The 14,574-nt window shown below is 43.4% G+C and overlaps 1 protein-coding gene and 1 non-coding gene across 2 annotated transcripts in view; one reads left to right on the top strand and one right to left on the bottom strand.

The window, feature by feature from the left end:
- The window catches only part of LOC130198359 (contactin-associated protein-like 4), a 74,419-nt gene that overhangs the window by 33,974 nt on the left and 25,871 nt on the right, over positions 1 to 14,574 (bottom strand). Inside the window, 6 exon segments of the mRNA XM_056421512.1 lie at positions 1,242 to 1,361; positions 4,506 to 4,612; positions 8,050 to 8,221; positions 8,331 to 8,480; positions 13,290 to 13,493; positions 13,496 to 13,562. Coding sequence (XP_056277487.1) covers positions 1,242 to 1,361; positions 4,506 to 4,612; positions 8,050 to 8,221; positions 8,331 to 8,480; positions 13,290 to 13,493; positions 13,496 to 13,562 — 820 coding nt within the window.
- Positions 10,946 to 11,028, top strand: trnal-uaa (transfer RNA leucine (anticodon UAA)). The gene has a single exon. It is a non-coding gene; the product is annotated as a tRNA-Leu (tRNA).

The raw sequence follows: 14,574 nt of genomic DNA, 5'->3' as shown, positions 1-14,574 counted from the left end.
GTGCCCCTCCTCCCGCAATGAAAGCACTTCATCGCCGATGAAGACGCGTAGACGTTATAATTAACATCATCTACTCTGACGCTGAAGCGCAGGTTTAACTCCGCCCGGTCGTTGAGTATCATATAAACCGATCTACGGTAACTCATGATATGCTTCATCGAGCTCTCCTTGAACCCCGATGAGATCTCTCTCATCGGGGAGACCAGCTTTCCGTGCCGGGAGAGCTCTCTGCTGAGAAACTCATCGGAGATGAGCGGAGGGACGTTTGAAACGAGGACTCTGGTGGACGGCTGGTCCAGCGGAAACACCTGTACAAACAAATCTCCCACCGAGAGACCCTCCTCTACCACGCGGCTTACCTTCCCCACCTGATCCAGGAAGATCACGACCGAGCCGTTCATCTTGGCGGCGGACTTCACGTTGCTGAACCCGACTTTCTTCCCGACTGCCCGAGCCAATTCCTCCACGCTGCACGAGGAGTCACCGGAGATCTTCATCCCGTGTCTCCTCGTGAGCAGCGGGGGGGGAATCGGGGCAAACATTTCCGCCTCGCCCCGAGCCCGGTGAGGCACCGGCAGCGGGAAGACACCCAGAGAAAAGCCCAACTAATCACCAAACAAATTAAACTACTGTGAAACCCAACTAATAAACCACATAAACTAAATACACACAACTATGAAAGAACAGAAAAGAGAGAAACACACAGACAACGCTCCGCAGCTCCCAAACACACACCCTGTCGCTCTGACGCTCAGCGTGAACTGAGAGACAGAGAGAGAGAGAGAGAGAGAGAGAGAGAGAGAGAGAGAGGAGAGAGAGAGAGAGAGAGAGAGGAAGAGAGAGAGAGGCAGAGAGAGAGAGAGAGAGAGAGAGAGAGAGACGTTACTATGATGCACGATGTACTTTATGATTAAAGGTTTGAGAAAATTAAATGAACAATGTTCTCTTTCATTATGATAAGAAACTCTATAAACTACCAATACATATTTAACGGGGAGAATAATGTGAGAGAGAGAGAGGGAGAGAGAGAGGGAGAGAGAGAGAGGGAGAGAGAGAGGGAGAGAGAGAGTGAGAGAGAGAGAGGGAGAGAGGGAGCCTTGTTGAAAGGCTCTGGTCACAACGACAACATCGTTTACAATTACGTAAATTAAAATCATAGAAACATGAAGTGATGATACGAGCATGAGGGGCAGTGTGTGTGTGTGTGAGTGTGTGTGTGTGTGTGTGTGTGTGTGTGTCACCTGTCATGTTGCAGTAGACCAGCTGCCGTCTGATTGGTCCGCTGCCATCCACGTCGATGTAGAAATGTCCCGACGTGTTGCCGTTGTGTTTGAACGCCTCACAGGACCGCTCGTACTCCGCTGGGGGTGGGGCGACATCAGCTCAACGTGAATCACCCACACGGGCGCCGCCAGGGGAGGAACACACACACACACCGCAGGAGTGTGTATCACTCTCCCGTGACGAGGGAGGAGACGATCATCTTCAGTAAAGTAACGATTCATCCAGCCGGAGAGGACAGAGACCCAAACACCGGAGGCCTTCATCAGCCTCTTCCTCTTCCTCTCTCAAACACACACACACAAACACACTCACACACACACACACACACACACACACACACACACACACACACACACACACACACACACACACACACACCAGAGCTTCTTCTGCAGTCAAAGACTCAAACCTTTCTAGTCAATCCATATCTCAAGGTTCCCTGGGGGGGGGGGGGGGGGGGGGTGAAGCGTGAAGGGAAACTCTCGTCCTTTCTCCTTTGGTTTGAGGGACTCGAGGGAATCGGCTCAGAAGCTATAAACCTCACCGCTGATCTTTAATGTTTATATTCACTATTTAAAACAGCGTCATTCATATATATATATATATATATGTATTTATATATATTAATATATTTATATATAAATATATTTATATAAACATATTTATATATTTATATATATTTTTATATATATAAATATATATATATATATATATAAAACTATAACTGAGCCTCTTTTCTTGAGAACTCTCTTCAATATTGTTAAGAATATAAAAATGCATACATAGTACCCCATGTCCCTCACTTTGCATTAAGGCCCCGAAGCACCAAACCGTGTGTCCTCCTATGGCATTCGGGCTCTGACCAGAGAGAACAGCTCATACTCATGCTCACCCACATGTTTTGGAACATACTGTCACTGCTGGATAAGAAGCACAGATACTGTAGGTACAAACACTTCTGGACCTCGGCCAGAAGATGACACATCCACACAGGGAAGATAATCAGGAACTCTGTGCAACCCTTGGCTCTGACCTCACCCTGACCGCTCAGTCGTAGAATTGAGATTTAAATAAGAGCCGTACCTGTCACCGTCAAAGAACTTGTTTATGTAAGCAACAGATAGTTTTAATGCCTTTTTAGTTTCTATTATATTAAAGAAACTGCACAGCTCCTGCTTTAGATGGAGAACAACATACACACACACTGATTATGATGATGGCGAGAAGATCGTGAGCCAAGAGGGTGGGACCACCCTGAGCTCCATCAGAAGGTGTTCAAAGTCTAAACCAGGAACACCTCCATCTGTTTTAACCAACCAGTGCTGCTGTCGTGAGCCCAGAGGGTGGCACCACCCTGAGCTCCAACGATGAGACGGACAAAGATTAAACCGAGTGACGTCTCCATCTATATTATCTAATCACGCTGCTCTTAAAGATATAAAGAGCCATGTTCTCCTGGAGAACTCCAGTCTGTTATCGAACGATGCTTTGAGCTGACTTCATCCAGGCCCGTGCTGCACGTTAAATGTTTTGTGTCTTTGAGACTTTTGTTCTACCACACTTAATTAAATCCACTTTGTTTTGAATTTTACTTTGCCGTCCTGGTCATCTTTGGCTGTTTTGGAATTATCTGCTGCGATTTTCTTTTCATTCTGAATCTGTAGTCTCAGTAGCTCTAACTTTAGAGCTTCTGCATTAGTAGGCTCTGGGACCTCTGGAGCTACGTTTTCTAGGAAGTGCATTATATTATCAGTCCACACTTCATGGGACGAATTTTTTAGTCCCACTACATTCTTTAGCTGAGCCTGCACCGTGTCTGGCAGTCCCTTATGACCATGGCTCGATAAATTTTTCTGGTTGGGGGTGTTTGTGTATGTTCCTCTCCAAATGCCTTTCTCCATATAGCTTCACTCCTCGCCATGAATGCAGCTGGGGACTCTTTTGTGTTCCAGGAAAAATCCTCGACTGCGGTAGTTGTGTGTTTACTGGGGTATTTTCCTCGTAATGCTTCGTAGAGTGCTTCTTGGAATCTATTCTGACTTATGTTATGCGGGTGTTTCTCTGTAACCCCTATCTTATCCCAAATTGTTTGTGCGGCCGCTGTACCCACACATCCTGCCAAAAAGCGGCGAAAGTCGCCTAGAGCCAAATCTGTTCCAGTAGTGGTCACCTTAAGTGCTGCGATCCACTCATCAGCCCCGTTTATCAGGGGGGGTAATGTCGCCAGTACCGCTGTTGTGTCTACGGGTGAGTATGGAACATAATCCATGACCCCAGCGGCGTGTCCGGGGGCTTGCACCAATGGGAGTTGTGTGACAGGTGAAAGGTCAGAAAAAATGGGGTCCCTCCATACAGGTGCGCCCTGTGAGCGTCTTCTTTCATACTGGTGACCTGATCTGGTTCTGAGGGGGGAGGTGTCAGTGGGAGGGGAGAGTTCAAGTCTGCCGCACACATTGCAGCTGATGGCATTATCTAGTGGTGAGTCACCTGCTCCAGAGCGGTCATCCTGCTCTTCTGGCTCACTGTCTCCCTCCGCTGAACTAGTTTCGTCACTGTTGTTTACGTCACTATCTGGTTTCTGCTGACTGTCTATCTTTTCTCTGGTTTTTAGGTGTGGGTATAAGCTGTTGTCCTGCTGCTGAGCTTTCTCTACCCTGTCGTCTCTCATTGATTTTATTTTATGTTCCAGTTCCTCGAGGGCCCATTGTTTGACCTGCTCCTCTTCTTCAGCCTCTGTTATTTCTACTTTAGCCTTTCTACGGGTTGAAGTCATACACTCACCCTTTTTTATCTTGTTATATCTGTCTTTTGCATCTTCTACATCTTTGTCTATGCTTTTCCTCATGTTTTCTCTTTCTTCCTCATTGGGGAGAGAATTGTTTGGTCTTAACCATCCCCTTTGTATCCAACCTTCGACAATATCCTCGACACGAATGAACTGGCAATAAATTAATGTTATTGTTGTTGTTATTTTACAAATTTGTCGATTTTCTTTTATATTAGTTCCTCCTGTTACGGAAATTTGAATAAATATAATAGTAAATGTGTGGAAATGGGATTTCATTATTTGCCTTTCTTCCACTTTTGCCAATCTCCTGCTCCACAGACTGCTGACTGTTTACTGGGGGGGGGGGGGGGGGCTGGTGGCTGACAGCGCTCTAATGGTTTGGCCCTGTGGTCACGATAGACACTGTGTGTGTGTGTGTGTGTGTGTGACTCACAGCTGTGGCAGGTGGCGCCGCTGTAGCCGCTCGCAGAGCAGTTACAGTGGAAGACGGTCCAGGACTGACTGCAGCGGCCGCCATGTTCACAACGACTGGGAGAACACCTAAGGGGGGGGGGGGGGGGGAGAGAGATAGACAGAAGGGGGGGAGAAAGGAAGAGAGAGAGAGAGGAAGGGGGGGTGGAGAGAGGGAAAGAGAGAGCATTTAACATCCAATCACAAAGACAACATCCAATATCCTGAATGCAGCTTTAACACATGAAGCATAGACTTCTATACAACCGGAAGAGTCGCCCCCTGGACCTCATTTTGCTGCAATGAGGAGAAGAGAAATACAGAGGATGAAAACAATCAGATGAAAACCATCTGAATGTGTTTTTAAGGCAGCTGGAAGCACCTTGTAAGTGTGGCTCGGCCTGAGGAAACACGTCGCTACACTTCAGCCTCTGTTGTTTGCTCTGTGTGATTAGGAGTTGACTTGTGGGCACCAAGAGCTTTACACCTGTCTTCTGTATTCATCCTGTCTCTTCTGAAACGGCTTTCTCTTGTTGCATCTGACACAGATAACACTGTTGGTATCGCACAGATTGTTTCCTTAGCCGACTCCACAAAACAGAACAACAACCACTTTACTCCGGTCCAACGTCTCACTGTGTGTGTGTGTGTGTGTGTGTGTGTTTGTGTGTGTGTGAGGGGTGGGGGTCTATCCATGACACTCATTACAGCGTAATAAAGAGAAATGTTTATTTTGAATGTAAACGTATGTGACAGCGTTTAATTTTTAGTTTTTACCCCAAAAAACCACGGCGGGAATATTGAGGAGAAACCAGACGACTGTACTGAATCCACTTCCTCTCCCTTTATTTGGGTAAAAGCGTCGACTTTTCTCCGTTGATTTGCTCCGTGAAAACAGTTACATGTCCTTCATCCACCATGAACAACTCAACACTAGTTCTGCTTTATACTATATTCATGCCAACTATTTCAATAATTGATTTTGTCGATGCGTCGTTGCAGCCCTGAACTATTGTATGACACAGATAACACCTCCCCCCAATGCACAGCCCTCCCCGTCGAGTCCAATTCAGACGACCGCCGCCCTCTTTTAAAAACACGGACGCTGGAACGCCACTCAGGAAACACGGCGCTCACACTCGGCCCCTGAGGAGCCCATAAAAACAGACCCTTTAAAAACACACAAACTCAGGGTCCACGCGGGCTCTGGATCGCGCGATTAAAAAGTAAAGAATAAATATTACAAGTAAAAAAGTAATTAAAAGTAAAAAAAGTAATATAAAGGTAAAAAAGGATATACAAGTAAAAAAGTAATAAAAAACAACAAAAAATAATGTCATAAAAAGTAAAAGAATAAAAAGTAATAAAAAGTAACAATGTAAAAAGTAATGAAAAAGTAAATATGTAACAAAGAGTAAAAAAGAAAGACAAAAGTAAAAAAGTAATAAAAAGTAAAAAAGTAATATAAAAGTACAAACTAATGAAAAGTAAAAAAAGGAATAAAAAAGTAAATATGTTATAAAACGTTAAAAAGTAATACAAAAGTTGATTAATCAGTGGGATTACAGTGAGACGGCATGAGGTACAAGTTATGAGAATGTGTTGTTGTTGTTGTTTCAGTAAGAAATCAGATGTCTGCTGAATTAATGCAGGAACAAGGTTCATTAAAACCACTCAAGATGATTCTCCTTTTACAGCAAGGACATGTGGTCAGTTCAATACCCGTGTGTATGTTGGTTTCCTGTGTGTGTATGTTGTTTACCTGTGTGTGTGTATTTTGGTTTGCTGTGTGTGTGTTTGATGGTTTCCTGTGTGTGTGTGTGTGTGTGTGTGTGTGTGTGTGTGTGTGTGTGTGTGTCCTGGATGTTGCGGGCTCTCTGTTAAATGCTGAAGCGCTTCACAAACTTATCTATCCGTCAGCAATAAGACAAACCACAAAGTTTGCTTCTCAAAGAGAAATGTTGTTTGACAACACAATGGAGAGAAGAGAACATAACAATGGAGGAGAAAATAGAAAATAACAATGGAGAGAAGAGAACATAACAATGGAGGAGAGAAAATTATAGATTCTGCCCCTCTACTACACGCGATGTATCTCTCCCATGTACATTCGAAATTTCAAATTTTGTTATGATATATAATATCTATATATATAACTAGAATACATAAACAATATAAATAAATATATATAAATATATATATATAAAATAAACTATATAATATATATATATTTATTAATATAATATATCAAATTATATATATAAAATAATATAAACGTATATATATTTAAAAGAAAAAAAAAAAATATTAATATATATATATGATAATGTAATATGTAAAATAATATATATATATATATATAATAATATAAATATTTATGTAAAATAAAATATATAATAATAAAAATAATAATATTTCTAAAATATTTTGGATGTTATGATGTTCCAATGATGCTCATCAGACCTGAATAAAAGGAATAAAATGCCTCCATGAATGATCCATGAATCCGTGTTCCACTGGACATATTTAAATGTGTCGTCGATCATTCTCACGTACGTGGTTGAAGGTCAAGACCCCGATGTGATGAATGCAGTGGACAGATAACGGCTTCTGGACACTTATTGTTCTCCAACTTGCGTTAATTATTTTAATGGCGAAACCTCTGGTGGATTCAAACCCAGTCCTGGTAATTACCACGGATTGAATCAGGTAATCTCAGCGGTGTGTAGACACGGGGTCCAAAAAAAATCCAATGACGTATTGACTTGTTTTCTCTAGACCTCGTTATCTTCACGAGATTGCTTTTTTTGGGGCCCGTTAAAATGACTCGAGAAGCAACGGACCTCGGGGGTTCAAATCCCAAACCTGCTCGGAGTGTTTCAACAACAGGTTTGTTGCAGAGTGACGTGTCGGCTCCTGGAAACATTTGAATATGTATTTCAGTCACTGGATCCAGAATCCAGTGAAATATGGAGGCGTTGTGACGTCTCGTTGTCCTCCGACCGAGTGCACGTCCGTTACTTCGGGTGGTGAAACGTGCCGACATGAAATTCAACTCAATTCAGTTCATTTGTAAAGCCCATTTTCACAAGTTATAAATGTGTCTCGGAGTGCTTTACAATCTGAACACATAGACATCCCTGACCTTTGACCTCCCATCGGATCAGGAACAACTCCCAAATAACCCTTCACGGGGAACAAGGGAAGAAACCTTCAGGAGAGAACAGAGGAGGATCCCTCTCCAGGATGGACAGAACAATAGACGTCATGTGACCAGAAGAACAGATTTAGAGTTAAAACACAATCAATGAATATGACAGAGTGTATGAATAGTTGGTAGTCGGCATATTCCACGATCCATCAGGCAGACGGAGGTGGAGAGGAGGAGTGGGCGGAGTCTCAGCAGGGCAGTGGCGTAGTTGGTAGTCGGCTTATTCCACGAGCTTCCTTGAGAGCTCGGCGAAGGCCAGGGCGCTTTGCAATGAGTCTCCGTGCGTCAGATGAAGGCGGAGCCGATGGAGACCGACCTGTCGATGATGCCACACATGTCGATCTGCAGGTCGCCGAACGTTCCTCGCTGCTGCCGCTGCACGAGGATCAGGTCCACGACGTGCCGGTCCAGAGTCAGGAGCCGCATGCAGCCCTGGAACGCACTGAAGGGGTTCCTGCACCGCGGCCGCTCGTCGTCGGCAGGGCAACCTGAGAGTCAGACGAGAGGGAGGAGCCACGGCGGTGTCAAAGATAAACAATTCAACTATCGCCATCAGATCAGTTTGCACGGAGGCGGTCCCACCGGCTCCGTGCTTACCCCCGAAGAAGAGGTGACTTTCTACGGCCACGGGAAACGAGTGGCCGGCTTGGGCGCCGCCTCCTTCCTCTTCGTCCACGCTGATGCTCAGACGACCTCGTCTGGAGTTCAGCTCCACCGAGTGCCACTGACCGTCATTCAGGGCCGAACCTGGGGGCCCAAATACCCGTCTGCATCAACACAAGCATCACTCAACAATACAGTATATGCCACATATATACAGGACTGTCTCAGAAAATTAGAATATTGTGATAAAGTTCTTTATTTTCTGTAATGCAATTAAAAAAACAAAAATGTCATGCATTCTGGATTCATTACAAATCAACTGAAATATTGCAAGCCTTTTATTATTTTAATATTGCTGATTATGGCTTACAGCTTAAGAAAACTCTAAAATCCTATCTCATAAAATTTTAACATTTCCTCAGACCAAGTTAAAAAAAAGATTTATAACAGCTGAGTGTTTGTCAAGGCTCAGGAAACCCTTGCAGGTGTTTCGAGTTAATTAGACAATTCAAGTGATTTGTTTAATACACTACTAGTATACTTTTTCATGATATTCTAATATTTAGAGATAGGATATTTGAGTTTTCTTAAACTGTAAGCCATAATCAGCAATAAATCAGAATAAAAGGCTTGCAATATTTCAGTTGATTTGTAATGAATCCAGAATGCATGACATTTTTGTTTTTTTAATTGCATTACAGAAAATAAAGAACTTCATCACAATATTCTAATTTTCTGAGACAGTCCTGTATATATATATATAAATATATATATATATATTTGGATATATATATATGTATATATACACATATATAAGTATATATATATATATATATTTGTATTTATATATATACATATATATATATAAATGTATATATACATAAATATATATATGTATATATATACATATATATACATATATATACATATATATATAAATATACATATATATATATTTATATGTATATATAATTGTGTATATATATATATATATGTATATATATACATATATATGTATATATATACATAAATATATATATACATATATATGTTTATATATATATATTTATACATATATATATATATCACACCGTGATGCACCACAGCTTGGCATTGTACATCTTGAGAAGGATAAAATCAAATGAGGCCAAAAATCATCGTTGGTAGATTCAGATGGATTTACAGAGACGATCGGGGGGAGGGGGGGGGGGCAGGTGTCGACCGAGCACACCTGCTTCCTGCTTCCTCTTTGTAATTGATCATAACACGTACCGGCGACGCCGCGTCGGCCCCGTGAGTCGGTGTCTCGTTAGGAGTTGAGGGAATGAATCAATATCTCATTATCTTTATCTCTTTCTCCTGCTGACATAAAAGGCTGCAGTCATCTCCCAGTGGCACTTATAATATGGACCAGACAACAGATTATAAAGTAAACTAGACGCTAATATAATTGCATGTGTGAGACTTTGTTCCAGAGCGATGTGCTTCACTCCATATCTGTTAGAAATACGGTTAGAGCGGACCGTTCCCCAGAGAGCATCGGTTATCAGCTTTTAATATGGTTAAAAACACAGAATATTTCACCAGGATGGCCGAGTGGTTAAGGCATTGGGCTGAAGACCCAATGGGCGTGAGCCCTTGTGGATTTGATCCCCACTCCTGGTAGATACACAGAGATACTCTAGTGTTATTAAAAAGATGTAGATATAGTGGAGTAATGTCAACTTGATCAGACGTTTCTCTTATAGGAGATTCTACTTTGTTGAGAAGATGTGCAGCAATTTTTGGATCCAGGTTTTAAAGAAGACTTTCTCTATTTTCTCTGTAAAAAGTATGTTTTAAGTGAATAGTTTGACATTTTGAGAAACATGAAGATGTTTTACAGAAACTAACAACATGTGATGAACTTGAAACTGAAGATTCAAACAGTGAAAGTCTTCAACTCTGTCTCTACGCTCTCTCTGTGTCTTCATGTTGTTGTTACTTTAAAAATCAATAATGATGTCACACTTTCCACCAGGATGGCCGAGAGGTTAAGGCGTTGGGCTTAAGACCCAATGGGCGTCAGCCCTCGTGGGTTCGATCCCCACTCCTGGTAATTAAGATATATTACCGTCATTATTAAAAGTGGAACCAGGACACCTGCAGTAGTCTTGCAATGGTAAGAGCTGGTCCACGGTTCCAGTACCAAATCTGTATTGCTCGTCTTGAATCTGAGATCCATTAAACGGTCAGAGCGTTCACTTCTAGCACCCTGGCATAAGGTTTCCTCAGAAGATGAGTAGTGGGATGCCACGATAGTTCCATCACACTCTCTGGTCCCCCTTTTTGATAAATTGGAACCACCACCCCGGTCTGCCAGTCCATGGGCACTGTGGCATTGTGGCCCAACCCTATGCAACATTAAAAGGCGTGTCTGCCAAGACAACCCAACAATCACCAGCGCCTTCAGCATCTCAGGACGGACCTTATCCAGCCCTGGCACCTTGCCACCAAGGAGCCTTTTTTTAGTGGCCTCTGCCAGGGACGTTGTTTGACAACCACATTCCACGCCCAAGCTTTCTTTTAATTATATGATGTAAAATTGGAATAATGATCTAACAAATGTCACCAGGATGGCCGAGTGGTTAAGGCGTTGGACTTAAGATCCAATGGGCGTCAGCCCTCGTGGGTTCGATCCCCACTCCTGGTAAATATTATATATTACTGGCATTAAACTGAATGGAACCAGGACACCTGCAGTAGTCTTGCAAGGGTAAGAGCTGGTCCACGGTTACAGGATTGGCACAGATCCCCACTGCTAGTCTTGAATCTGAAACTGGCATAAGCTTTACACGAAAGGCTGACAAGTGCTATAGGACGATAGTTAGAGCAGTGTTCTTTTAAATATCTGATGTAAATTAGTAATAATGATTTGAGAAAATGAACCAGGATGGCTGAGTGGTTAAGGTGTTGGACTTAAGATCCAATGGGTGTAAGCCCTCGTGGGTTCGAACCCCACTCCTGGTAAATCTGATACATGGTTCTTTATACAGAAAGGAACCAGGAGCCCTCTAGGCGACTTGAAAAGGTAAGAGCTGGTCCATCGTTCCACGACCAGGACAGACTCCCCACTACTTGTCTTGAATCTGAAACTGGCATAAACTTTACCCGAAATGGTGCCATACCACGATAGTTTCAGCAGTCTTCATTTAACTTTCTGATTTAAAATTGTAATAATGATTAGAGAAATGTCACCAGGATGGCCAAGTGGTTAAGGCGTTGGACTTAAGATCCAATGGGTGTCAGCCCTCGTGGGTTCGATCCCCACTCCTGGTAATTAAGATATATTACCGTCATTATTCAAAGTGGAACCAGGACACCTGCAGTAGTCTTGCAATGGTAAGAGCTGGTCCGCGGTTCCAGTACCAAATCTGTATTGCTCGTCTTGAATCTGAGATCCAACAAACGGTCAGAGCGTTCACTTCTAGCACCCTGGCATAAGGTTTCCTCAGAAGATGAGTAGTGGGATACCACGATAGTTCGATCACACTCTCTGGTCCCCCTTTTTGATGAATTGGAACCACCACCCCGGTCTGCCAGTCCATGGGCACTGTGGCATTGTGGCCCAACCCCTATGCAACATTAAAAGGCGTGTCTGCCAAGACAACCCAACAATCACCAGCGCCTTCAGCATCTCAGGACGGACCTTATCCAGCCCTGGCACCTTGCCACCAAGGAGCCTTTTTTTAGTGGCCTCTGCCAGGGACGTTGGTTTGACAACCACATTCCACGCCCAAGTCTTCTTTTAAATATATGATGTAAAATTATAATACTCGTTATAAACATCTCACCAGGATGGCCGAGAGGTTAAGGCGTTGGACTTAAGATCCAATGGGCGTGAGCCCTCGTGGGTTCGATCCCCACTCCTGGTAGAATACAGAGATACTCTCGTGTTATTAAGAAGATGTAGATATAGTGGAGTAATGTCAACTTGATCAGACTTGTGTGATATCAGAGATTCTACGTTGTTGAGGAACTTTGCATCAATTTTTTTATCCAGGTTTTAAAGAAGACTTTCTCTATTTTCTCTGTAAAAAGTATGTTTTAAGTGAATAGTTTGACATTTTGAGAAACATGAAGATGTTTTACAGAAACTAACAAAATGGGATGAACTTGAAACTGAAGATTCAAACAGTGAAAGTCTTCAACTCTGTCTCAACACTCTCTCTGTGTCTTCATGTTGTTGTTTCTTTAAAAATCAATAATGATGTGACACTTTCCACCAGGATGGCCGAGTGGTTAAGGTGTTGGGCTTAAGACCCAATGGGCGTGAGCCCTCGTGGGTTCAAACCCCACTCCTGGTAGAATACAGAGATACTCTAGTGTTATTAACAAGATGTTGATATAGTGGAGTAACGTCAACTTGATCAGACTTGTGTGATATCAGAGATTCTACTTTGTTGAGGAGCTTTGCATCAATTTTTTTATCCAGGTTTTAAAGAAGACTTTCTCTATTTTCTCTGTAAAAAGTATGTTTTAAGTGAATAGTTTGACATTTTGAGAAACATGAAGATGTTTTACAGAAACTAACAAAATGGGATGAACTTGAAACTGAAGATTCAAACAGTGAAAGTCTTCAACTCTGTCTCAACGCTCTCTCTGTGTCTTCATGTTGTTGTTTCTTTAAAAATCAATAATGATGTCACACTTTCCACCAGGATGGCCGAGAGGTTAAGGCTTGTGAAACAGCCTCGTGGGTTTGAGTTAGTGAAACAGTTTAGTAAATGTATTACAGGAAGAAAACTCTTCCTCTGATACTAATAGTTTACAAATTAACGGTCAAGATTCAATGGATCTATTTCCTGGTCGGTCACTTTTGCTAACATGGTGTCACGGAAGTACGTTGGTCATCTTGTCTTCCTCCCTTCGGGTAGCGGTCCATGTGACCTGCGTCTGGAGGTGTACCTGTACCTGCACTGAGCTCCAGCAGCGCCCGGCCGGCTTTATGGATCTGCAGCCGCAGTCGGGCCTCGCCGAGGTACAGCCAGGCCACGCCCCCTTCCCGAGGCAGGTCGAAGGTGAGCAGGAGCCCCGCCTCGTTCCACGTCCGGAACTGGAACCCGACGGACACGCCCCCCGACGACGGCGACGCCCTCGCCCCCGACAACCGGGGAGAAAGCTGCGGGGGCCCGGGAACATCACGGCGACGGAAACCGACTCAGCACAAGAAAAGGTCACATTGCCCTGAGAGAGAGAGGGAGGGAGGGAGGGAGCGAGAGAGAGAGAGAGAGAGGGAGAGAGAAAGAGAGAAAGAGAGAGAGAGAGAGAGAGAGAGAGAGGGAGGAGGGAGAGAGAGAGAGAGAGAGAGAGAGAGAGGGAGGGAGGGAGGGAGAGAGAGGGAGAGAGAGAGAGAGAGAGAGGAGGGAGGGAGGGAGAGAGAGAGAGAGGGAGAGAGAGAGAGAGAGAGAGAGGGAGGGAGAGAGAGAGAGAGAGAGAGAGAGAGATTTTTTTTGATTTTTGAAAAACACTTTATTTACATTTTTGCCATCACAACGTTTCTCTACAAATAAAGTGTTTTAAAAATCAGGTTGTTTAAAATAAAAGCAAACAAACAAAACATTAAAAACATTAAAAAGAAAACATGTTTTACCGAATAAAAAGTGGTGCAAACTCCAGCTCCTCCTCTACCACAGAACAAACAATATCTTTAAAACACCAGCGTTGTTTAAAAGCATCCAGGTCTCCAATGTGTTTGTAAAACCTGAACTCCAGCCAGAGTCTGGCTCTGATGTTACAGAGCCACACTGCCTTGGCCTCCTGCCCTCTCTGTTTTCCACCGGGACTTCCTAGTTAAATAAATTGCCATTTTGCTTCACGGATAAAAATTTAGGAGCTGCCACTTTTCTTTTCTGTTTTTGTAGGCAGCTCCCATGATAAAAACCTTCTCTGTAAAACCACATTAAAAGACTCAATACCACTGTTAAAAGAGCGAAGAAACTCAAAAGTCTCTTACACTCGTTAAAAACATGGTAAATAGTCTCCCGGAGGTCACAGAAGGGGCACTGGCTCAGGACAGCGGGATTGATGACTGAAATAAAAGCGTTGGACGCGACAGCACTGTAAAATCCGCCACTGGAGGTCAGCGGTCCTTTCTTTAGGGGAGGCTTGTATAGGACCCCCCACAGCGGGCCAGGGCCTCCATGCCCAAGTCTCTCTGACCACACAGTGGGCGGTCTGTTGCACAGTCTGGACCTGT

This window comes from Pseudoliparis swirei, chromosome 8 (assembly GCF_029220125.1).
Source record: "Pseudoliparis swirei isolate HS2019 ecotype Mariana Trench chromosome 8, NWPU_hadal_v1, whole genome shotgun sequence".
Classification (NCBI taxonomy): domain Eukaryota; kingdom Metazoa; phylum Chordata; class Actinopteri; order Perciformes; family Liparidae; genus Pseudoliparis; species Pseudoliparis swirei.
The sequence above is the reverse complement of the archived record's forward strand: the minus strand, read 5'-3'. Positions and strand labels throughout refer to the sequence as shown.